Raw genomic sequence first — 27,012 nt, 5'->3', positions numbered from 1 at the left:
TCCATATGAGTTTATGTGTCTTTTTTGGTAGAACAATTTATTTTCTTTTGGATATATACTCAGTAATGGGGTTGCTAGGTTGAATGGTAGTTCTAAGTTCTTTGAGAAATCTCCAAACTGCTTTCCACAGTGGCTGAACTAATTTACAATCCCACCAATAGTGTATAAGCATTCCCTTTTCTCTGCAGCCTTATCAGCATTTTTTGTTTTTTGACTTTTTAGGAATAGCCATTCTGAGTGGGGTGAGATGGTATCTCATCATGTCTGCTGCCCATTTTCTTTTCTTTTCTTTTTGAGATGGAGTCTCACTCTGTCACCAGGCTGGAGTGCAGTGGTGCAATCTCGTCTCACTGCAACCTTCACCTCCCAGATTTAAGCAATTCTCCTGCCTCAGCCTCCTGAGTAGCTAGGACTATAGGCATGCGCCACCACGCCCAACTAATTTTTGTAATTTTAGAAGAGATGGGGTTTTCACCATGTTGGCCAGGATGGTCTCAATCTCTTGACCTTGTGATCCGCCTGTCTTTACCTCCCAAATTGCTGGGATTACAGGCGTAAGCCACCGCACCTGGCCTGCTGCCCATTTTTTAATGGGGTTATTTGTTTTTTGCTTGTTCAATTGTTTAAGTTCCTTATAGAATCTGGATATTAGACCTTGGTCAGATACATAGTTTGTGAATGTTTTCTCACAGTCTATAGGTTGTCTATTTACTCTGTTGATAGTTTCTTTTGCTGTGCCAAAACTCTTTAGTATAATTAGGTCCCACTTGTCGATTTTTGTTTTTGTTGCAAATGCTTTTGAGAACTTAGTCATACATTCTTTCCCAAGGCCAATGTCTATAGTGGTGTGTCTTAGGTTTTCTTCTGGGATTCTTATAGTTTGAAGTCTTACATTTAAATATGAATCCATCTTGAGTTAATTTTTGTATATAATGAAAGTTAGAGGGCAAAGTTTCATTCTTCTTCATATGGCTAGCCAGCTATTTAAGTACCATTTATTGAATAGAGAGTCCTTTCTCCATTACTTATTTTTGTTGACTTTGTCAAAGAGCAGATGGATATAGGTGTGCACCTTTATTTCTGGGCTCCCTATTCTGTTCCATTAGTCTGTGTGCCTGTTTTTGTATACATACAATGCTGTGTTGGATATGATAGCCTTATAGTATACTTTGAAGTTGACTAATGTAATGCTTCTGGCTTCATTCTTTTTGCTTAGAATTTCTTTGACTATTCAGGCTCTTGTGGTTCCATGTGAATTTTCAAATGTTGTTTTCTAGTTCTGTGAAAAATGATGTTGGTAGCTTGATAGGAATAGTGTTGAATCTGTAGGTTGCTTTGGGCAGTATGACCATTTTTAAATTGTTATTATACTTCAAGTTCTAGGGTACATGTGCACAACATGCAGGTTTGTTACATATGTACAAATGTGCCATGTTGGTGTGCTGCAACCATTAACTCGTCATTTACATTAGGTATATCTCCCAATGCTATCCCTCCCCCCGCCACCCCATGACAGGCCCTGGTGTGCAATGTTCTCCTTCCTGAGTCCAGGTGTTCTCAGTGTTCAATTCCCACCCATGAGTGAGAACATGCAGTATTTGGTTTTTTGTCCTTGCGATAGTTTGCTGAGAATGATGGTTTCCAGCTTCATCCATGTCCCTACAAAGGACATGAACTCATCCTTTTATATGACTGCATAGTATTCCATGGTATATATTTGCCAAATTTTCTTTATCCAGTCTATCATTGATGGACACGTCGGTTGGTTCCAAGTCTTTGCTATTGGGAATAGTGCCACAATAAACATACATGTGCATGTGTCTTTATAGCAGCATGACTTATAATCCTTTGGGTATATACCCAGTAATGGGATGACTGGGTCAAATGGTATTTCTAGTTCTAGATCCTTGAGGAATCACCACACTGTTTTCCACAATGGTTGAACTAGTTTACAGTCCCACCAACAGCATAAAAGTGTTCCTGTTTTTCCACATCCTGTCTAGCACCTGTTGTTTCCTGACTTTCTAGTGATCACCATTCTAACTGGTGTGAGATGGTGTCTCATTGTGGTTTTGATTTGCATTTCTCTGATGGCCAGTGATGATGAGCATTTTTTCATGTCTGTTGGCTGCATAAATGTCTTCTTTTGAGAAGTGTCTGTTCATATCCTTTGCCCACCTTTTGAGGGTTTTTTTTTTTCTTTTAAATTTGTTTGAGTTCTTTGTAGGTTCTGAATATTAGCCTCTTTGTCAGATGAGTAGATTGCAAAAATTTTCTCCCATTCTGTAGGTTGCTTGTTCACTCAGATGGTAGTTTCTTTTGCTGTGCAGAAGCTCTTTACTTTAATTAGATCCCATTTGTCAATTTTGGCTTTTGTTGCCGTTGCTTTTGGTGTTTTGGACATGAAGTCCTTGCCCATGCCTGTATCCTGAATGGTATTGCCTAGGTTTTCTTCTAGGGTTTTTATGGTTTTAGGTCTAACATTTAAGTCTTTATCCATCTTGAAATTAATTTTTGTATAAGGTATAAGGAAGGGATCCAGTTTCAGCTTTCTACATATGGCTAGCCAGTTTTCCTAGCACCATTTGTTAAATAGCAAATTCTTTCCCCATTTTCCCCATTTCTTGTTTTTGTCAGGTTTGTCAAAGATCAGATGGTTGTAGATGTGTGGTATTATTTCTGAGGACTCTGTTTTGTTCCATTGGTCTGTGTCTCTGTTTTGATACCAGTACCATGCTGTTTTGGTTACTGTAGCCTTGTAGTATAATTTGAAGTCAGGTAGCATGATGCCTCCAGCTTTGTTCTTTTGGCTTAGGATTGACTTGGTAATGCGGGCTCTTTTTTGGTTCCATATGAACTTTAGAGTAGTTTTTTCCAATTCTGTGAAGAAAGTCATTGGTAGCTTAAATGGGATGGCATTGAATCTATAAATTATCTTGGGCAATATGACCATTTTCATGATATTGATTCTTCCTTTCCATGAGCATGGTATATTCTTCCATTTGTTTGTGTCCTCTTTTATTTCACTGAGCAGTGGTTTGTAGTTCTCCTTGAAGAGGTCCTTCACATCCCTTGTAAGTTGGATTCCTAGGTATTTTATTCTCTTTGAAGCTATTGTGAATGGGAGTTCACTCATGATTTGGCTCTCTGTTTGTCTGTTATTGGTGTATACGAATGCGTGTGATTTTTGCACATTGATATTGTATCCTGAGACTTTGCTGAAGTTGCTTATCAGCTTAAGGAGATTTTGGGCTGAGATGATAGGGTTTTCTAAGTATACAATCATGTCATCTGCAAACAGGGACAATTTAACTTCTTCTTTTCCTAATTGAATACCCTTCCTTTCTTTTTCCTGCCTGACTGCCCTGGCCAGTACTTCCAACACTGTTGAATAGAAGTGGTGAGAGAGGGCAATCCCTGTCTTGTGCCAGTTTTCAAAAGGAATGCTTCCAGTTTTTGCCCATTCAGTATGCTATTGGCTGTGGGTTTGTCATAAATAGCTCTTATTATTTTGAGATACGTCCCATCAATACTGAATTTATTGAGAGTTTTTAGCATGAAGGGCTGTTGAATTTTGTCAAAGGCCTTTTCTGCATCTATTGAGATAATTATGTGGTTTTTGTCTTTGGTTCTGTTTATATGATGGATTATGTTTACTGATTTGTGTATGTTGAACCAGCCTTGCATCCCAGGGGTGAAGCCCATTTGATCAGGGTGGATATGCTTTTTGATGTGCTGCTGGATTCATTTTGCCAGTATTTTATTGAGGATTTTTGCGTTAGTGTTCATCAGGCATATTGGTCTACAATTCTCTTTTTTTTTTTGTTGTGTCTCTGCTAGGCTTTGGTATCAGGCTGATGCTGGCCTCATAAAATGAGTTAGGGAGGATTCCCTCTTTTTCTATTGATTGGGATAGCTTCACCTCCTCCTTGTACCTCTGGTAGAATTCGGCTGTGTATCTGTCTGGTCCTGGACTTTTTTTGGTTGGTAGGCTATTAATTATTGCCTCAATTTCAGAGCCTGCTATTGGTCTATTCAGGGATTCAACTTCTTCCTGCTTTAGTCTTGGGAGGGTGTATGCGTCCAGGAAATTATCCATTTCTTCTAGGTTTTCTAGTTTATTTGCGTAGAGGTGTTTATAGTATTCTCTGATGGTAATTTGTATTTCTGTGGGGTCGGTGGTGATATCCCCCTTATCATTTTTTATTGCATCTATTTGATTCTTCTCTCTTTTCTTCTTAATAGTCTTGCTAACAGTCTATCAATTTTGTTATCTTTTCAAAAAACCAGCTCCTGGATTCATTGATTTTTTGGAGGTTTTTTTGTGTCTCTATCTCCTTCAGTTCTGCTCTGATCTTAGTTATTTCTTGCCTTCTGCTAGCTTTTAAATGTGTTTACTCTTGCTTCTCTAGTTCTTTTAATTGTGATGTTAGAGTGTCAATTTTAGATCTTTCCTACTTTCTCTTGTGGGCATTTTGTGGTATAAATTTCCCTCTCCACACTGCTTTAAATGTGTCCCAGAGATTCTGGTATGTTGTATCTTTGTTCTCATTGGTTTCAAAGAACATCTTTATTTCTGCCTTCATTTTGTTATGTACCCAGTAATTATTCAGGAATAGGTTGTTCAGTTTCCATGTAGTTGAGCGGTTTTGATTGAGTTTCTTAATCCTGAGTTCTAGTTTGATTGCACTGTGGTCTGAGAGACAGTTTGTTATAATTTCTGTTCTTGTACATTTGCTGAGGAGTGCTTTACTTCCAACTATGTGGTCAATTTTGGAATAACTGTGATTGGTGCTGACAGAATGTATATTCTGTTGATTTGGGGTGGAGAGTTCTGTAGACATCTATTAGGTCCACTTGGTGCAGAGCTGAGGTTCAATTCCTGGATATCCTTGTTAACTTTCTGTCTCATTGATCTGTCTAATGTTGACAGTGGGGTGTTAAAGTCTCTCATCATTATTGTGTGGAAGTCCAAGTCTCTTTGTAAGTCTTTAAGGGCTTGCTTTATGCAGCTGGTTGCTCCTGTGTTGGGTAGATATATATTTAGGATAGTTAGCTCTTCTTGTTGAATTGATCCCGTTACCATTATGTAATGGTCTTCTTCATCTCTTTTGATCTTTGTTGGTTTAAAGTCTGTTTTATCAGAGACTAGGATTGCAACCTCTGCCTTTTTTTGTTTTCCATTTGCTTGGTCGATCTTCCTCCATCCCTTTATTTTGAGCCTATGTGTGTCTCTGCAAGTGAGATGGGTCTCCTGAATACATCAAAGTGATAGGTCTTGACTCTATCCAATTTGCCAGTCTGTGTCTTTTATTGGAACATTTAGCCCATTTACATTTAAGGTTAATATTATTATGTGTGAACTTGATCCTGTCATTATGATGTTAGCTGGTGATTTTGCCCGTTAGTTGATGCAGTTTCTTCCTAGCATCGATGGTCTTTACAATTTGGCATGTTTTTGCAGTGGTTGGTACCAGTTGTTCCTTTCCATGTTTAGTGCTTCCTTCAGGAGCTCTAGTAAGGCAAGCCTGGTGGTGACAAAATCTCTCGGCATTTGAGAAAAGAATTTTATTTTTCCTTCACTTATGAAGCTTAGTTTGTCTGGATATGAAATTTTGGGTTGAAAATTCTTTTGTTTAAGAATGTTGAATATTGGCCCCCATTCTCTTCTGACTTGTAGAGTTTCTGCTGAGAGATCTGCTGTTAGTCTGATGGGCTTCTCTTTATGGGTAACCCAACCTTTCTCTCTGGCTGCCCTAACATTTTTCCCTTCATTTCAACTTTGGTGAATATGACAATTATGTGTCTTGGAGTTGCTTCTCTCAAGGAGTATCTTTATGGCCTTCTCTGTATTTCCTGAATTGGAATGTTGGCTTGCCTTGGTAGATGGGGGAGATTTTCCTGGATAATATCCTGCAGAGTGTTTTCCAACTTCGTTCCATTCTCCCCATCACTTTCAGATACACCAATCAGTCATAGATTTGGTCTTTTCACATAGTCCCATATTTCTTGGAGGCTTTGTTCCTTTCTTTTTACTCTTTTTTCTCTAAATTTCTCTTCTCGCTTCATTTCATTCATTTGATCTTCAATCACTGATACTGTTTCTTCCAGTTGGTCGAATTGGCTACTGAAGCTTGTGCATTCGTCATGTAGTTCTCGTGCCACAGTTTTCAGCTCCATCAGGTCGTTTAAGGACTTCTCTACACTGGTTATTCTAGTTAGCCATTCATCTAATCTTTTTTCAAGGTTTTTGGCTTCTTTGCAATGGGTTTGAACTTCCTCCTTTAGCTCAGAGAAGTTTGATCCTCTGAAGCCTTGTTCTCTCAACTCATCAAAGTCATTCTCCGTCCAGCTTTGTTCCGTTGCTGGCAAGGAGGGGGAGAGGTGCTCTGATATTGAGAATTTTCAGCTTTTCTGCACTGTTTTTCCCCATCTTTATGGTTTTATCTACCTTGGTCTTTGATGATGGTGACGTACAAATGGAGTTTTGGTGTGGATGTCCTTTCTGTTTGTTAGTTTTCCTTCTAACAGTCAGGAGCCTCAGCTGCAGGTCTGTTGGAGTTTGCTTGAGGTCCACTCCCAACCCTGTTTGCCTGGGTATCAGCAGCGGAGGCTGCAGAACAGCGAATATTGCTAAACAGTAAACGTTGCTGCCTAATCGTTCCTCTAGAAGCTTCGTCTCAGAGGGGTACCTGGCCATGTGAGGTGTCAGTCTGCCCATACTGATGGGTGCCTCCCAGTTAGGCTACTTGGGGGTCAGGGACCCACTTGAGGAGGCAGTCTGTCGGTTCTCAGATCTCAAACTCCGTGCTGGGAGAACCACTACTCTCTTCCAAGCTGTCAGATAGGGACATTTAAGTCTGCAGAGGTCTCTGCTGCCTTTTGTTCGGCTATGCCCTGCCCCCAGAGGTGAAGTCTACAAAGGCAGGCATGCCTCCTTGAGCTGTGGTGGGCTCCACCCAGTTCAAGCTTTGTGGCTGCTTTGTTTACCTACTCAAGCCTCAGCAATGGCGGGCACCCCTCCCCGAGCCTTGCTGCTGCCTTGCTGTTGGACCCCAGACTGCTGTGCTAGCAATGAGCAAGGCTTCGTGGGCGTGGGACCCTCTGAGCCAGGTGTGAGATATAATCTCTTGGTGTGCCGTTTGCTAAGACCATTGGAAAAGCGCAGTATTAGGGTGGGAGTGACCCAATTTTCCAGGTGCCATCTGTCACAGCTTACCTTGGCTGCAAAAGGGAATTCCCTGACCTCTTGCACTTCCTGGGTGAGGCAATGCCTCACCCTGCTTCGGCTCACACTCAGTGGGCTGCACCCACTGTCCTACACCCACTGTCTAACAAGCCCCAGTGAGATGAACCTGGTACCTCAGTTGGAAATGCAGAAATCACCCATCTGCATTGCTCATGCTGGGAGCTGTAGACTGGAGCTGTTCCTATTCAGCCATCTTGGAACCACCAATATGACCATTTTAATGATACTGATTTTTCTAATCCATGAGCATGGAATATCTTTCTATTTGTTCGTGTCATCTGTGATTTCTTTCAGTAGTGTTTTGTAGTTCTCCTTGTAGAGATCTTTCACCTCCTTGGTTAGATGAATTCCTAGGTATTTTATTTTTTTGTGTGGCTATTGTGAATGGGATTGCATTCTTGATCTGGCTCTCAGCTTGAACATTATTGGGATATAGAAATGTTACCAATTTTGTACATTGATTTTATTTCCTGAAACTTTACTGAAGTCATTTATCTGCTTCAGGAGTCTTTTGGTGGGGCCTTTAAGGTTGTCTAGGTATAGAATCATATTGCCAGTACAGAGAGATTGATTGAGTTCTTCTTTTCCTATTTGGACACCTTTTATTTCCTTCTCTTGCCTGATGGCTCTGTCTAGGACTTCCAGTTAATTAATATTTAAATTAATGTGTCAGACTCTCCCACAAATGTGTTGGAAAAATTCATTGGAATCTAGATGTTCAATGTTACCACTGTTTCTTTCTCTTCTTAATGTTTCTTTCTCTTAAATATGGCTTTAATGCTTGCCTACCCAATATTTTCCAGAAAATGTAAAATCTTTTGGACAGGTCTGATTTTTTCCCTATTATGAGTTATGTTACAATGAATGTACTTATGCTTATATCTGGTGTTTTTGAATTTTAATTTTTGTATGATAACGTCCCATGTATAGGTTTACTGGGCCAAAGAAGATGCGTTTTCATAGGTCTTGACAAATATTGAGAAATAGCATTACTGTTTTTGAAGCCATTAGCAATATTAATACATTCCACTTCGGTCACTCTTTAGCAGCATTGAATTGTCTTATATGATTTGCGAATTGATGTAGTATAGAGTAATAAGTCATTATTTTGTGTATATCTGGTAATATTTCAACTACTCTTTTAATTTTGATTGTCTAAGTACTTGGAGAAAATATTTTGGTTGCCATTTCAGAGTATTAACATAGGGTGGCAAGAAGTTGTATAGGATATGTAGGCATAAAAAAGAATGGAATCATGTCCTTTGTAGCGACATAGATGGAGCTGGAGGCCTTAATCCTAAACAAATTAACACTGGAACGGAAAACCAAATACCACATGTTCTCACTTATAAGTGGGAGCTAAACTTTGAGCACACATGTACATAAACATGGCAACAATAGATACTGTAGACCTCTAGGTGGGGAGAGAAGAAAGGGGAGCATAGGGTTAAAAACTTACTATTGGGTACTATGCTCAGTACCTGGTTGCGATACACCCATGTAACAAACCTGCACATATAACCCTCTATCTAAAATAAAAGTTGAAAAATACAAAAAATAAAGTTTAAAAAAAGTGATGTAGAAAATAAGTATCTTTTAAAAATCTTCCCGTGTAAGTTTGTGTTGACAAAATATGCAAGCAAGTGCAGTATACAACTCTACAAATAGGAGATATGTGTGTTACTGTGTTGTGCTATGTGTATTTGCATGCTTGAAAGGCTACTACATATATATATTATTCTATATATCTATATCATATATAATATGGTAAACATAGATATAATAATAGACTTACAATATTGTGGAACTTTATATAATCATATTTCTCCTCATCTAACTATATAGAAATCCCTTTTTGTGATCCAGATTTCAATGTCTTTCTCTTGTTCTCCCCACAGTGTCCTCTTAGAGCACATTTTTACTCCATCTTCTTGGCATTTCTCTGCTGCACCTTTCTATTTTATTTATTTATTTATTTATTTTGCTTCTGTCATCCCCCAGGTGTCCATTTTCACCTGCCCTTTCCGTGGCTTCTTCTGCTCTTAAAAATGTCTTTATTATCAATACCCAGCACTCTGCCCTTTATCATTGTTCCAGTCTATAAATATCCCAGCAAGACTAGAAATCCAGAATGGTTTAACCATCCTGAGATATTTCTCAGAAAAATCTAAGAAATCTCTTCTGAAATTCAAACATTAAAGTACATATCACCTCACAGACATCACTATTTCTGGTTGATGAATGTAACAGACTAGTGTGTTTCCCACCGATGACTGGTGGAAAAGTAGATGTATCAGTCCACTGAACATAGGTAGTGAAGTACAAAATTAGACTTCCTGACTTTACAGCCCTCAACTCTCCATGAATGAATTGTACATCTGTCTCTGTCGTCATTGCCTTGGGCTTCAAACTACAGGATTGAGAGGGAGTGAGGCCTGGAAACACAGGAGTAACTTGAGAAAGACTGTGCGATGCCCGGGTGTGCATGGATACATGCATATGGCTGAGTGGAGATCAGATTAAATTAAAAGAAAATCATCTATAAATTTGATGGATCTCATTTTGGAATTATTTGAATTTGTATTTTGCAATAAAATTGCTCATGCTTGTTCAATCCAAATGTATCTAGGATGTCTTTGGCTAAAATTGTTCAAATGAATATTTGATACCATGTGGTTCACACAAATTGATAGTACATCACGAAAATAAAATGTTATATAATATGTTTGCCTTGCTCACAGGAATGTGATTAAACTTGAATATAAATAGTTACAATCGTATGGTTTAAGTGAGTCTTGCATAAATGTCTAAGAATGTTGTAAAAAATTGAGCAGTATGAGTTAATCTAGTTTAGGAGTTTAACTCTCAGTTGTATAACTTGTTCAGGAAATGGTTAATATTTAGCATATTCTTCTTTGATTAGGTAATTGGAGATGCAATTTTTGCCTATACAAAAGATGAACGAATTAACTGGGTAAGGGATTGGCCTGGACAGACTGTTCTCTGTGTATCCCAAATCTTTTGGACAAAAGAAGTACAAACAGCTATTCCAGTGGGGATAAAGGTAAGCTTTTATTAACCCTCAGATTTTTTTTTAAGCATTTTTTCAATAGTTTATTATTGCCAGAATACACTTATTTTAAAAACTGAAATAAATACAATTCACTTAAAAATCTACTTTATGCTGCAAGCCAAATTACTGATTTTTTAAATAAAAATTGCACATAACAAATATGTAGGAAAAATTTATACCAATAATTTCAAAATTATTCTTTAAATCATGTTTATTCACAGCATATAAAAGTCAATGATACTTGAACCTCAATCTTGTTATTATACACATTTTTATGCCTTTAAAAATAGAGTGATAATAGGACTAAGAAACTCATAAAGATTAGCAGGAAATAAAGTAACAGTATTCTCTTTTATACCTTGAGTAAAACTACCCTATATAGATAAGGCTCCGGTTGACTTACTGTGACTGTTTTTATTTCTAATGTATTGATTTTGAATACATAATAATTATGAATATTTTAAGTGATGCTTAGTATTAAATATGTAAATAATATAATTGGATATATTAATTTAACATTAATTAGATTGTAATTGTTAATGAAAAACTAAAATTACATTCATTGTAACAGTTCTATCACTGAGACAGGATTTTAAGTGACTCAACTTTCAGCTGACTGAGGGGTCTACTGGAACCTAGCAGTTATAGATCTCTAGTTTAAAATCATGATTTTTATGGCTAGCCGTAAGTAGAAAGCTGAAACTGGATCCTTTCCTTACTCCTTATATGAAAATTAATTCAAGATGGATTAGAGACTTAAACGTTAGACCTAAAACTATAAAAACCCGAGAAGAAAACCTAGACAATACCATTCAGGATATAGGCATGGGCAAGGACTTCATGTCTAAAACACCAAAAGCAATGGCAACAAAAGCCAAAATTGACAAATGGGATCCAATTAAACTAAAGAGCTCCTGCACAGCAAAAGAAACTACCATCAGAGTGAGCAGACAACCTACAGAATGGGAGAAAATTTTTGCAATCTACTCATCTGACAAAGGGCTAATATCCAGAACCTACAAAGAACTCAAACACATTTACAAGAAAGAAACAACCCCATCAGAAAGTGGGCAAAGGATATGAACAGACACTTCTCAAAAGAAGACATTTTTGTAGCCAACAGACACATGAAAAATTGCTCATCATCACTGGTCATCAGAGAAATGCAAATCAAAACCACAATGAGATACCATCTCACACCAGTTAGAGTGGTGATCGTTAAAAAGTTAGGAAACAACAAGTGCTGGAGAGGATGTGGAGAAATAGGAACACTTTTACACTGTTGGTGGGACTGTAAACTAGTTCAACCATTGTGGAAAACAGTGTGGTGATTCCTCAAGGATCTAGAACTAGAAATACCATTTGACCCAGCCATCCCTTTACTGGGGATATACCCAAAGGATTATAAATCGTGCTGCTATAAAGACACATGCATACGTATGTTTATTGTGACACTATTCCCAATAGCAAAGACTTGGAATCAACCCAAATGTCCATCAGGGACAGACTGGATTAAGAAAATGTGGCACATATACACCATGGAATACTATGCAGCCTACAAAGGATGAGTTTGTGTCCTTTGTAGGGACATGGATGAAGCTGGAAACCATCATTCTTAGCAAACTATCACAAGAACAGAAAACCAAACACCGCATGTTCTCACTCATAGGTGGGAATTGAACAATGAGATCACTTGGACACAGAAAGGGGAACATCACACACCGGGTCTATTGTGGGGAGGGGGTCGGGCGGAGGGATAGCATTAGGAGATATAGCTAATATAAATGACAAGTTAGTGGGTGCAGCACACCAACATGGAACATGTATACATATGTAACAAGCCTGCACGTTGTACACATGTACCCTAGAACTTAAAGTATAATAAAATAAATAAATAAATAAATAAATAATAAATAAATAAAAATAAAATCGTGATTTTTAAATACGTTTTTGACATGGAATTTGAAATGTCTTTAACTTTAAGGTATTGTTGAACAGGGTTTTGAGAAGGATGCATGTTCTCTGTAGACAGACAGATTCCAAAGAATAAGGGACTGAGTGACACATGTTTAATTTGCTCCAACTTACCAACAGGTCACCTACTTCTCCTCTACAAGAAGGAATAGGGTATAGGACAGGAAGTCAACAGTTTTCAGGAAAAGGTCTTTCTTTGTGAAAAGCAGGGCACTGGGGCATAAGAGTATCCCTAATAGCAGTAAGCCCCTGGGTTTCCTTTTGGGCCCTTGGATGTCTCTCCCCATGTGTATTTTTCTTTTTTCCTCAGTAAATCCAGAGAATTCATTTTGTCTTTCTACTTTTAAGCTACTACTCACCAACCACCACACTCAGAGGGATTTCTCCAAGGTGGGCCACCAAGGGACGTGCAGCCTCCTGGGATCTCCCTGCTTGTGGTTGAACATGGGTGGGACAGAAGTTTATTTTTTGCTACTGAAGAAGAAAATTAATAGCAAATTAACCATATAGAAATGAAATAGTGTTTAGGCACCAAACCTTTGAAGAATGATCCCTTTTAAAAATAATAATAAAAAAAGATGAAGTATTTCAGGAAACAAGAAAAGTGCCCCTTGGAGAAACAACTTGCAGTCCTCATCTCTGTCTTTTAAACTTCTTCTCATTCCTGGGAACCCTCACTTTCAGTTTCCTTGCTGCCACTTAGCAATGGCTGTAACAGAGTGAAATAAACTCCTTGGTGTACAGTGTTATTAAATGTTTTTAAAGTAGGAAAAGCAGCCACTGGAGCATATTGATACTTCTCTTAAGCACAGTGGTTTTTGTTGACTGTAATTTTATTTTTGTCGTAAGTCCTCTTCTCTTTTTTAACTTACTCATTAGATGTACCCATCAGAAAAGAGAAGCAAGCCTCGTCTTCAGAACTGGCATTAGCTTATTATAAACTAAAATGTTCAATGTTTTGTTTATTAGCATCTTTATATTTCAAGAAGCACAAACCCCTTTCAGAAAGCTTATGTGAGAGTACTAGAGGGACTCGTAGGATCTAAACAGGAGCAGTCGGAATCAGGGCCTCAGAGCTGCATTGTGCTGTGGTCTCTCTCTTGTTCTCTCTCTCTCTCTTTTTCTTTTTTTTTTTTTTTTTTTTTTTTTTTTGAGATGGAGTCTTGCTCTGTCACCTAGGCTGGAGTGCAGTGGCATGATCTTGGCCCACTGCAACCTCCACCTCCCAGGTTCAAGCTATTCTCCTGCTTCAGCCTCCCGAGTAGCTGGGATTATAGGCAAACGCCACCATGCCCGGCTAACTTTTCATATTTTTGGTAGAGACGGGGTTTCACCATGTTGGCCAGGCTGGTCTCAAATTCCTGACCTCAGGTGATCTGCCCGCCTCGGCCTCCCAAAGTGCTAGGATTGTAGATGTGAGCCACCTCTCCCAGCCATGGTCTCTGTCTCTATTGTTGTTGCTCTCTATCTCTGTTGGCTCTGGTAGGCTTTATTCTGTAGAGCAGAAGACAGCTTGTAGTTACTTTAGATTGGCATATCCACAGCCTCCCAAGCCTAGCAAAGAGCACTTTTCTCTCAATCTATATAGCAGTCCCCAAGAAGAACTATGATTGGTTCTGGTTTAGTCACACATTCCCTCCTTCATATTGCCATGGAGAGTGGGCAATATGATTGATAGCTCCAACAAAACCACAGAGAATAGAGAAGAAATAGAAAAGGAAAGGATAATGAGTAGACACAAATTACGTATATCCATTATACCTGATTGGGCTTGTTCACCTGGTATCTTTGTAGTAAGAAAAACAAATTATTTTTAAATTGTGTTATATGGAGAGTTGTGATCAAAATGCAGAGAATAATCTGTATATATACTAGTTCAGAATGTTTTGTTCAAAATAATTTTCATCACATTGGGAAATCATATCTTATTTTCTTTCAGGCTCTTGAGCAATACTTGACAACATGTAACAGACAAATTGATGATATTGTCACTTTGGTGCGTGGCAAATTGTCCAAGCAGAATCGTGTAACTCTGGGAGCACTTGTGGTACTGGATGTCCATGCTAGAGATGTCCTCTCATCACTTGTAAAAAAAAATATTAGTGATGACTCTGACTTTGAATGGTTAAGTCAGCTTAGGTACTATTGGCAAGTAAGTGATATCACTGAATGTTACGTTACACAGCAATTTCAGCTCGTAATTTTAAATTTGTGCTTGCTTGCTCACATAGGAAATAGTAGCGGTAACCTGGAATCTTTTGCTGATGGCACACTATACCCAAATAAGCATTTCTTTAGCTTGAAGATTAAGCTGCTGATAACTATATCATCTGTATTGATATCTGTGTCCTTATCTATATCCAAATGTATAGTTATATATAAACATATATACATATATAGATACATGAAAATCATGAGTAATTATCAAAACTTACTCATTTTAAATGAATTGCTAGGCTTGCTGAATCTGCAAAATGTTGGGACTAGTCAGTTTAAAATTGTGTTTTTAGGTTCTTGATGCATCTAAAGGATGTATGAATCAAACTTTTTCAGTCTGATTTAGTCATTAATGTTTCCTCTCATTGCTGGGCATGGTGGCTCACACCTGTAATCCCAGCACTTTGGGAGGCCAAGGCAGGCAGATCACTTGAGGTCAGGAGTTCAAGACCAGCCTGGACAAGATGGTAAAACCCCATCTCTACTAAAAATACAAAAATTAACTGGGCATATGGTGGGGCATGCCTGTAGTCCCAGCTACTTGAGGACTGAGGTAGGAGAATTGCTTGGACCCAGGAGGCAGAGGTTGCAGTGAGCTGAGATTGCGCCATTGCACTCCAGCCTGGGCGACAGAGTGAGACCCTGTCTCAGGAAAAAAAAAAAAAAAAAAAGATTCCTCTAATTGATCAATTGAAGAAGGCAGAAACATGGTTTTTGCCAGGGCATCCAGGTGGATGGTGATGGTAATCATAATGGAGAATGCAAGCAGGGCAGGAACAGTTAGTAAAGTGGGCAAGATAGGGCCTATTGGGTATGGGCAGAGACAGATGCATAGTTTTCATCATATAGGCTTTTGTGGAAGTCTTGGGGGGTATGGGGTGGGAGGAGAGAAGAGGTAAGAACTAGCGTCCTGGGAAACAAATTGAAGGGCAGTGTATTTAGTACTGAGCTAGAAGCTCAGATGGTGGAATCATTTCAGATACCAGATCCTCCCATTCCCAAATGTATAACGTTGGGGAAGTTACTTATTCTCTTTAAGCATCAGTTTCCTCATCTGTTAAATGATGAGTAATATCCCCTCTATTGTTAACACACAATGATTAAAAATATGGAAGAGGTAAGGGACAAATACTAAAATATTTTATGGGAAAAATTAAAACCAGTGACTTCAATTATTCATCCATGGAAACTAGATATTTAATTCTGCCATGGAATCAAATGACACCTGAAAAGTGAATTTTGAAGATGTCTATATTATGGTTATTACTTATTAAAGAGCTTGAGATTTCGTATTATTTACAATTTTGTTGTTTAAACTAACTTATTTTATCTCATTTATCCTAGGAAAATCATTTAGAAACAAAAATGATCAATGCTGGTTTGCGATATGGATATGAATATCTGGGTAATTCCCCTAGGCTGGTTATTACACCACTCACGGATAGATGTTACAGGTAAACCCTTTAATTTAAGGATCTATTGGAAATAACTTTCACTGATCCCTATACCACTGATTTATTTAAAATACCAAATTGTCTTCCATACTGTTAATTTAGCCTGTGTTATTTTTTCCTAGACCCTTAATTTTCCTCTTAGGTTTGTCTTCATTTCTCTTTCTCTGCTGGCTTCCTCCACTCAATACTAGGGCTCTAAGTATTAGTAGGTGTCACTTGTTGTTGACACTGTCCATCCCTCCTTTCTTCCTGAAACTTTCTTTTTCTTGGATCATTTGAGTCATTTATTGTTCCCTTGAAACACTGAATTTTCTTTTTAAAATTTATATTTTTATTATTTCAATAGGTTTATGGGGAACAGGTGGTGTTTGGTTACATGGATAAATTCTTTAGTGGTGATTTCTGAGATTTGGTGCACCCATCACCTGAGCAATGTACACTGTACCCAATGTGTAATATTTTATCCCGCATCCCACTCCCACCCTTTTCCCCAAGTCCCTAAAGTCGCTTGTGCCATTCTCATGCCTTTGTGTCCTCATAGCTTAACTCCCACTTATAAGTGAGAACATATGATGTTTGGTTTTCCATTCCTGAGTTATTTGACTTAGAATAACAGTCTCCAGCTCCATCCAGGTTGCTGTGAATGTTATCATTTCCTTCCTTTTTATGGCTGAATAATATTCCATGGGGTGTGTGTGTGTGTGTGTGCGCGTGTGTGTGTATACACATATACATCACATTTTCTTTATCCACTTGTTGATTGATGGGCATTTGGGCTGGTTCCATATGTTTGCAATTGCGAATTGTGCTGCTATAAACATTTGCATGCAAGTGTCTTTTCCATACAATGACTTCTTTTCCTCTGGGTAGATACCCAGGAGTGGGATTGCTGCATCAAATGTTAGATCTACTTTTAGTTCTTTAAGGAATCTCCACACTGTTTTCCATAGTGGTTGTACTAGTTTACATCCCTACCAGTGATGTAAAAGTGTTCCCTTTTCACCACATCCACGCCAACATCTATTTTTTTAATTTTAAAATTATGACCATTCTTGCAGCAATAAAGTGGTATCACATTGTGGTTTTGATTTACCTTTCCCTGATCATTAGTAATGTTGAGCGTTTTTTCATATGATTTTTGGCCATTTGTATATCTTCTTTTGAGAATTGTCTATTCATGTCCTTAACCCAATTTTGGGGGAATTAGTTGTTTTTTTCTTGCAGATTTGAGTTCCTCATAGATTCTGCATATTAGTCCTTTGTCAGATGCATAGTTTGCAAATATTTTCTCCTACTCTGTTGGTTGGTCTGTTTACTCTGCTGATTATTTCTTTTGCTGTGCAGAAGCTTTTTAGTTTAATTAAGTCCCATCTATTTATCTTTGTTTTTGTTGCATTTGCTTTTAGGTTCCTAGTCATGAACTCTTTGCCTAAGCCAATGTCTAGAAGGATTTTTCCAATGTTATCTTATAGAATTTTTATGGTTTCAGGTCTTAGATTTAAGTCTTTGATCCATCTTGAGTTGATTTTTGTATAAGGTGTGAGCTGAGGATCCAATTTCATTCTTCTAAATATTGCTTGCCAGTTATCCCAGCACCATTTGTTGAATAGCGTGTCCTTTCCCCCACTTTACGTTTTTGTTGGCTTTGTTGAAGATCAGTTGGCTGTAAGTATTTGGTTTTATTTCTGGGTTCTCTGTTCTGTTCCATTGGTCTATGTGCCTATGTGCCTATTTTTATACTAGTACCATGCTGTTTTGGTAACTATAGCCTTATAGTGTAGTTTGAAGTTGGGTAATGTGATACCTCCAGATTTGTTCTTTTTGCTTAGTTTTGCTTTGACTAGGCAGCGTTTTTTTTGCTTCCATATGAATTTTAGGATTGTTTATTCTAGTTCTGTGAAGTATGACCATGGTATTTTGATGTGGGAATTGCATTGAATCTGTAGATTGCTTTTGGCAGTATGGTCAGTATCACAATATTGATTCATGAGAATAGGCTAGAAACGCTGAATTTTCAAGAGTTTTTTCATGTAGTGATTTGTTTCATGCTTTGTGGTTTCCTGAATGTTCTCATCCAGTCCCATGCTTTAATGGCCTACATCTTGAAGACCCCATATCTGTACCTCTGGCCCTAGTCTCTCCTATAAGCTTGCTATACACAAGTATATATTTCCATTTGATACCTCATAGGTACTTACATTTACATTTCTTCTAAAAGCAAATATACCATTTTACCTCCTAAATTCACTCAGCCTCCCCTAGTCCCATCTCAGGAAATGGCAGTGGCTATTTATCAACCCAGTCATCTCTACAAATACCTAGCTTTGTCCTCAACTCTTTCTCAGTTCTTCACACGTAGGCACACAGTAAGTCCTACTGATTTAATTGAATTAAATGTATTTATTTAATTATCTTCCTTTGAAAAAGTAGATGTTTTGGCCTGGTGTGGTGGCTTTTGCCTGTAATCCCAGCATTTTGGGAGGATAAGGTGAGTGGATCATTTGAGCCCAGGAATTCGAGACCAGTCTGGCCAACATGGTGAAAACCCATCTCTACTAAAAATATAAAAATTAGCTGGGTGGGGTGGTGTGTGGCTGTAGTCCCAGCTATTCAGGGGGCTGAGGTAGGAGAATCACTTGAACCCAGGAGGTGGAGGCTGCAGTGAGCCGAGATTGTGCCACTGCACTCCAGCCTGGGTGACAGAGTGACACTCTGTTTAAAAAAGACTCTTTAAAGAGTAATTTTAGATTTACAAAAAAATTATGCAGAAAGTACAGAGAATTCTTAACCTCTCTCTGTCCTACACAGTTTCTCCCATTAACATCTTTCTTTTTTTTTTGAGACAAAGTCTCGCTCTGTTGCCAAGCTGGAGTGCAGTGACACGATCTCAGCTCACTGCAACCTCCGACTCCCTGGTTCAAGCGATTCTCCTGCCTCAGCCTCCTGAGTAGCTGGGATTACAGGCATATGCCACCATCCCCAGCTAATTTTTGTATTTTTAGTAGAGACGGAGTTTCACCATGTTGGCCAGGATCATCTTGATCTCCTGACCTCGTGATCCGCCTGCCTCAGCCTCCCAAAGTGCTGGGATTACACATTTGAGCCACTGTGCCTGGCCCAACATCCCTCATTAGCATGGTACATTTGTTACAATTGATAAACCAATATTGATACATGCCTGTTAACTAAAGTTCACAATTTATACAATTTATATCAGGGTCCACTGTGTTGTAGAATTCTGTGGGTTTTGACAAATGCATAATGTCATATATCCACTACTAAAGAATAATTTTACTGCCCTAAAAATGCCCCCATGCTCCACATATAATTTCCTCCTCCCCTCCCCCAGAATCTCTGGCTATCACTGACCATTTTTGTCATATATCTATTCCAAAGTGTCATATAGTACCTGAAATTATATATACTCTCTCTTTTCACTTAGCAATATGCATTTAAGGTTCCTCCATGTCTTTTTGCATAACACATTTATTTTTATTGATGAATAATACTCTATTATATGGGTGTAACACAGTTTATCTGTTCACCTGTTGAAGGACATCTTGGTTGCTTCCAAATTTCAGTGATTATAAATAAAGCTGCTGCAAATATTCTTGTGCAGGTTTTTGGGTGGACATAAGTTTTAAACTCATTTGGGTAAATAACTAGAAGCATGATTGCTGGATCATGCGCTAAGCCTATGTTTAGCTTTGTGAGAAACTGCTAGATTGCCTCCCAAAGTGGCTGTACTTTGGAACTCCATTTGCATTGCCACCAGCAATGAATGAGAATCTCTGTTATTCCACATCTTGCCAGCATTTGGTGTTGTCAATGCTTTTGATTTTAGTCATTCTAATTGGTGTGTAGTTGCATCTCATTTTGCTTTTTTGCAGTTTCCTAATGATATATGATGTTGAGCATCTTTTCATATGCTTATTTTTATATGGATATCTCTTTTGGTGAGGTGTTTGTTCAGATCTTTTGTCCATTTTGTAATTGGGTTATTTTTCTTTTGTCAAGTTTTAAGTGTTCTTTGTATGTTTTGAATACAAGTCCTTTATCTGATACGCATTTCTGCAAATATTTCCTTCCAGTATGTAGCTTGTGTTTTTATTGTCTAAATACTATCTTTTGACTGAGTGCAGTAGCTCACACCTATAATCCCAGCACTTTGGGAGGCCAAAGGAGGAGGATCACTTGACACCAAGAATTCAAGACCAGTCTGGGCAACATAGCAAAACTCCCATCTCTACAAAAAATTAACTAACAAACAAAACAAAACAAAAATGGCCAAGTATGGTGGTGCACACCTTTAGTCCTAGCTACATTGAAGGCTGAGGCAGGAAGATCACTTGAGCCCAGGAGTTGAGGCTGTAGTGAGCCATTATAAAGACACCATGTTACTGGTGGTGAATCCACGCAGGTCTGAAGCAACCTCAATTCCTGCCTCCTCAGAAGAAAGAATTTGATGGAAGGGCATAAGGCAGAAAGAGAAACTGAGGCAAGTTTTAGAACAGGAGTAAAAGTTTATTTAAAAGCTCTAGAGCAGAAACAAGAGGAAGGAAAGTACACTTGGAAGAGGGCCAAGTGGGCAACTTGAAAGACAGGTGCACGGTTTGACCTTCTGAGTTGACGTGCCTCTGTGGTCTTGTGTTCTTTCTCCCATGATTCTTCTCTTGGAGTGGGCTGTCCACCTGTGCAGTGGCCTGCCAGCACTTGGGAGGGGAGCCTGTGCAGTGTGTTTACTGGAGTTGTACCCATGCTTACTTGAGGTGTGCTTCCCTTACCAGCTGAATGTCCCTAGGAGATCATATTCCTGTTAAACTTGTACAGTTTTAAGTTTTACATTTAAGTCTCTGATCCATTTTGAATTACTTTTGTGTTTAGATTCACTTTTTCCAGTTGTTTCACCACCATTTGTTGAAAAGACTATCTGTTCTCCATAAAATTGCCCTTGTTCATTTGTCAAATATCTGATTTTATTTTAGAAATGTTTCTTAAATATGTGTTAGGAATTTGGAATCTACATTTTTCTTCCTTTCAGAGCACCTAAAGAGCTAAAGTAATGAAAAATAAAGTCTTAGTTTGTAAGTGGCTGAGCAATTATCTGATCCTCAATTCAGAGCTCTCATGTATAATCTGGATCGAAGAATGTAGCCTAGCTTGAAGATGGCTATTTCCTGCTCCTTAAAGCTAAGCTTGCTTTCCATATGGCTGAAGAACTGAATCCAAGTATAGTGGGTCCAATTCATCCAGTTGCAGATGGGGAATGAGAGCCACACAGTGACTCCAACCACTGCTTAAACAGGGTACCACTCATGTCAGGAATTGACCTCCTAAGTACAATATGGATGGAGTGAGAAATTAGAAGTTTTGGTATAAGTTTCCTTCATATGGTTGATATAGTCAAGAAGAGATGAAGGATAGAAAGATTCTGCTCAACACTGTTTTTTTCTCCTGGCTCTAATAGCACCATCCTATTAGCTACTTAATATCTTCCCAATTTTTTAAGTTTTTTAAGTTCTAATACAGCATATGAGGTGCAATATAATCTGTCTATTGAACTCAATATTCCAGTAACACCAAACTCTTTCTTATGCCTACCATTCTACTTCTTCACTCACTACCTGTGCACACAGCCTCTCGTTTTCCTGGCAAGTTCTCTTCCTTTCTTTTGTTCCTCAATAAATACAACTAACTCCTACTTAATACTTTGGAACATCATCTTTTATGTTTAGCTTTTCTCTGACATTCTGTACATTAAGAATCTGTCCTCAGTGATTCTCGTCACTGAGAATGAAAAAGCATGTATCTTCAGAAGAAGCATCACTGAGACAGAAGAAGCATGTATCTTCTTCTGTCATAGCACTCATCATAATGGATTGAAAATATATTTGATATATCTGATATTCTTTATTGTAGTCTTTTCATAGACTACAAAGATTGTGTCCTATTTTTCTCTCTCCCCTCAGCACCAACTCATTTCCTGGCATAAAGCAGGTATTTAATAAAATGTATTGAATATCCGTAAACTGAAAAGCAGTTTTAAATTATATTGTTTCCTAGAGAATGATTAGAATTGTCAATGTTTTGGCCAGGTATGGTGGCTTACACCTGTAAACCCAGCACTATGGAAGACTGAGGTTAGGATCACCTGAGGTTAGGGGTTTGAGACCAGCCTGGCCAACATGGTGAAAACCTGTCTCTACTAAAAATACAAAAATTAGTGGGGCATGGTGGTGCACGCCTGTAATGTGATTGAGTTTTCTTTATTAATTTATCTCATTTGATATGGATATAACATGGGATATGATATGGGCTATGATATAGGGTGCTGTTTCTATTCTCTTAAAGGTTATCTTACATTTAACGAATGCCTGTTTCGCTTAATAAAGCCTAAAGTTAATAAATATCTCTATTCTCTTTCTGAATAATAAAATGTCTTTACTTTAACTTCAGGTTCCTATCTCTTATATTCCAAATTATTGTCAAATACTAAATTAAACTTTGTTTTTAAATTTCTTTCCTGAAAATTAGTCATTTTAACTAGTCTATTGAATAAACCAGTTTTAGGATGCAAGCAGAAAGCAATTTTATTCTTTCTTATTACTGTTCTTTTAAAGTTGCTCTATTATATAAATATTTCTCATTCCTGAATGAAATCTAGGGTAGATTCCCTAGCTTTTCTGGTCACTCTAAAATATTAATTATAAATATCATTTTTTAAAATAATAAAAGTCCACTTACGTCTAATATCAAAATTAATAATAGCTCCCATCCAATTTAAAGCTTCCTTCTCCCTCAGCTCAAGTCTGACTCAGGCTGAGAGCCTGAATTTGGAAAATAGATGTGGTCAGTTTTTAGCTATTTTTATCCCTATCCTTGGTTTCATCTCTCAATAGCTTATCTTTTGCTTCGCCCAGTATTAGAGGTTGAAGGGGAGAAAACAGAAACAGAGAACTAGGTTTATATGTGACAAGTGTCTTGTGTGACAACTATCTCTTGGCTGTTTAGTGATGTCTTGGTGATGGCACAAGCCCAGATGTGCCGGATCTTCCAAGGGATGTTTATGCGGGTTCCTTAAAGCCCCTGAAGTGACTGGATTCTCCCACTTTTGGAAAATGCCTTCTCGGGCTGGCCGCAGGTGGCTTTTGCTTCAACCTCTGAGGCTCACCACACGCAGACCCTCTTTTGGGGATTTTCTCCTGTCTCAGATGGGCTTCCTGCATAGAGTCCCATTCGGTGTGACTCAAATCTGGCTCTTGGGATCTGGACCTGGCCCGGTGATAGACACACGTTTGTTTTGCCAGCAGTGGGAACACATCTCTCTCTTTCTTTTCTCCCATTCTGCCATCAGGAGAAGCTGCAGGCATCTTTTCAGCTTGAAATGTTTTTGGTTGTGAGTCAGCACTCAGTTTCTGTGCTCTAGAAAATTCAGGGGGTGGATGGTGTGTCGAGCTTTCTGAGTAGTCTCAAAGGCCCCTCGGTTAGCTTGGGAGAGGGAAAAGTGCTGCTCTTTCTTCCACCATACAGAGAGAGGTAAAAAACACAACACACAAATGATTCTTTCTAAAGAAGTCCTCGCTCCTGATCACTCACTTACGGTCTTCTTATCTAATTTTTATATGCTAATGACCAAACCAACTTCACCATCTATAAGATAAGATGAGCTGGTACTTATTGTTCTCAGCTTGGGGCTTTAGTCAAAATTCCAAGAAAGAACCCTATTAAATAGAGTGTTACATCTTTTTTATTATTAATATACAGGTTTACCAAAAATGTTTTATCATTTTCTTTACTCACCAGTGCTTCTTGCTTTGCCTTACTTTTGTTTTAATTTTCTTCCCCTTACTAGGCAATGTCTTCTAGTAATTGTTCCAGGGAGGCTTTGCAAGTAATGAGCTCTATCAGTCTTTGTCTAAAAATGCTTCCTTGTGTGTCTTTGCTCAATTATTAAATGACAGATTAGCTAGGTATAGAAGTGTAGATGAACAGTGTTCCCTCAGCCCTTAAAACTCGTTCTTCTCCTGGCATCCATTGCTACTGCTGCTAAGTCCGCGTTATTCTTTTGTAGGTAATTTTCTTTTCTCTGTTATAGTTTTTAAGATTTCTCTTTATTGTTGATGTTCACTGTAATGTTACTAGATGTAGATTAGTTTTTATTTATCCTATTTGGGCCTTTTTCCATTCATGTTTTTCTTGAATTCTGAAAAATTATCAGCCATTGCTGTTTAAATTTTGCTTCTTCCCCATTTTCTTCCTCCTATTTCTCTTAACTTTTCTTACATTCAGTCTCTGTATCTCTTTGAGTAATTTTTAGTGCATAATTTTCTGTTTCTTTATGTTTATTCTGCTATTTAACTTATTCACTGAGTTTTTAAATTATATTTTTATTGCTAGAGTTTCAAATTGTCTCATTTATAAAATTGGCTTCTGTTTTTCTCTCACAATTTTTTGGTGTCTGTTGCTTTATATTTAAAATCTCATTTAACAGACCACCAGGATACCATAGAGGGTAGGACGCCATTTATATAATAACACTCTTTGTCCATCTGCTTTTGCCACAGCAAGTCTGTCTCCTAATTCTGATCTCTCTCTCCTGTTTGAACTGTGAGCTCGTTTTAATAGTGATTGTTTCCCCCAGGCTTGCATGTTGTCACCTGTGGAGGTGTCCATAAGGAGCAGTTTCATATTTATCTCTGAGGAGGACTCTAGAGTTTTTTGTGGTTCAGAAAAAAAATGTTATCATTTTGGATTAATGTACCCATGACTAGTAGAAACTTGGACCGCTTTTTCCCTGCACGAACAATACAAGCTTTTCATCAGGCCCTGCATAAAGGGTAGGCTTCCTTGTCTCTTCCATAATTGACTCTTGTTTGTCTCTCTCCGGTAAGTTGCTGGAGTGATTTTAGTTTCCATTTAGAGACAAGACAGCCTTTCAAGACTTCTAGATTTATACAAGTGGATCCACGCCAGCTCCCCACATTGCTCACTTCTGAGGGTTTATTTTCTGTTTCTATCTGAGCATAAATATATGCATTTATTTATATACCGATCCCAAAACAATCTTTTAATGTCTAATTCTCCAGCTTTGCATTCCTTCTTCGTTGGTAATTTTCTTTTCATTCTTTCAAAACTGGCCATGTGTTTTAAATTATTATTTGTTTTCTTTTCTGTAATATTTCCATGTGCTTATAGTTGGAGAATTGGGGGATTCAAGGTCAGCTGAATTCTCGTATTGGCCAGAAGTCAACATTAAATTTCAAAAGTGGATTTGTTCTCAATGTGGCATATATATAGCTATTCAGAAATAAAATATAATAACAGACAAAGTAATGAACTATCAGAGATTTTCAGAGGTTACTGGGAAGGAAGAAATCAAAGAGGAAGTTGGAAGTTTGGTTCTCAATGTAACCTTTTTCTCTTCTTGGCATGTGCATGGAAAAAAATCACATTATTCTACAAAGAATGTCTATTTCATATGTTTCAGAACCTTATTTGGAGCCCTTCATTTGCACCTTGGAGGAGCACCTGAGGGTCCAGCTGGCACTGGGAAGACTGAAACTACCAAGGATTTGGCAAAAGCTGTAGCCAAACAATGTGTTGTTTTCAACTGCTCTGATGGGTTGGATTATTTGGCTTTGGGAAAATTCTTTAAGGTTTGAATTAACTCCTCAGTTCTTTTTTTTTTTTTTCTTTGTTTCAAGTTTTAATCAAAGCTTTTATATAAGATTACTTTATTCCTGCATCTTCTCAATTGTTTCTTCCTTGTATTTGCCCTTTTCCTTTCCTACTTGGCGAGGTTTGGCTTTCCGTTCAAGGATCTTTTTGCAGTCTTTATGCAGTTTTAGCCTAGTGATAACCACCTTGCTGGGGTGAATGCCTACGTGGACAGTTGTGCCATTAGCCTTTTCCCGCTGCACCCGTTCAATGTTGATAACATTCTTCTTCCTGTAAACCTGGACTACTTTGCCAATTTGCTGACCTTTATAGTGTCCTCATACAACCTGAACTTCATCATCCTTTCGGATGGACTTGGATCGCACATTGTACTTCTGTCTCAGCTCTTTGGAAAGAGGGGAAGACATAATCTTCCTGCGAATGTGGGAAGGTGCATTGAAATGCCTTTTGCGATTCTTGCTTCGGTTGGAAGTCACAAAGGGATTAAACTTCATTTTGGCCGCTCCCGCTTCGGTGATGGCCGCAAAAGGGAACTCCTCATTTCTTTACAACAGGATAACTGATCAGAGATGGCTATTTATGATGCAACATAATTGAATACAAGTAAAAGGTTTACTGTAACTTAAGTAAAAGTAAAAATTGAAGCACTATCTCAATAATTCTTAACGGAAGTAAGGTTATAGCCAAACCCTATTTGCAGAGAAGCTCTACTTCCCTCTCCAGTCCCTACTGTAACAAATCATTATTACTGGTTGGAGTAAGTGGTGTCCCTTAAATACATTGGAGCAGATAAGAGTTTGAGAACGATTGCATCGTGTAAAGGTTGTGGGATTCTAAAGACATCTTTAACCTGTCGATCTTGTTATTGAGACGTTATTTAGAGTCAGTAATTTACTTTTATAGACATGTTCTAATCAATCATTTCAGTGAACTTGAAATCTTGTTTTATTATTTGTTTTTCTTTTTAAAAATTTATTTTTATTTATGCATTATAGATGTACATATTTTCAGGTTACATGTGATAATTTAATAATTTATAAAGATCAAATCAGTGTATTACTTTTTTTTAATTCTAAGTTAGATTCTTACTCTTGTCAGTCCATGAGCTTCAAAAGGTGGAATTAGAGATACCAAGTCCCTGCCTATAAACCTGTAAACATCTGATCATTTCAGCAGCTTGTGGCTATAGCCTGTCATTCCTTAAAATGTTAGGTGACACAACTGAACACAAAATGATCCATTGGAAATTATATATTTATTTATATTTTTCTGTAATTTTTCAAAGCACATTTTATTTTATTTTTATTTCCAATTTTTATTTTAGATTCCAGGGGTACAGGTGCAGGTTTGTTACATGGGCAGATTGT

General features: G+C 38.0%; 1 protein-coding gene and 1 pseudogene across 4 annotated transcripts in view; one reads left to right on the top strand and one right to left on the bottom strand.

Moving 5' to 3' along the window:
• Positions 1-27,012, top strand: part of DNAH7 (dynein axonemal heavy chain 7) — a 340,785-nt gene that overhangs the window by 142,639 nt on the left and 171,134 nt on the right. For all 3 annotated transcript variants that reach the window (XR_004176604.1, XM_009182666.4, XM_031651428.1), the window contains exons 22-25: positions 10,173-10,313; positions 14,236-14,448; positions 15,858-15,967; positions 25,455-25,623. Coding sequence is in view for 2 of the 3 variants with exons in the window: in XM_009182666.4 (XP_009180930.4) it covers positions 10,173-10,313; positions 14,236-14,448; positions 15,858-15,967; positions 25,455-25,623 (633 nt within the window). In the remaining variant the exon portion in view is untranslated. The remainder of the gene's footprint in view (positions 1-10,172; positions 10,314-14,235; positions 14,449-15,857; positions 15,968-25,454; positions 25,624-27,012) is intronic.
• Positions 25,665-26,190, bottom strand: LOC101013009 (annotated as a pseudogene). The gene has a single exon (XR_162131.5). The product of XR_162131.5 is annotated as a 60S ribosomal protein L26-like (transcript).

The sequence above is a fragment of the Papio anubis genome, chromosome 10 (genome assembly GCF_008728515.1).
Source record: "Papio anubis isolate 15944 chromosome 10, Panubis1.0, whole genome shotgun sequence".
NCBI classification, from domain to species: Eukaryota; Metazoa; Chordata; class Mammalia; order Primates; family Cercopithecidae; genus Papio; species Papio anubis.
The sequence above is the reverse complement of the archived record's forward strand: the minus strand, read 5'-3'. Positions and strand labels throughout refer to the sequence as shown.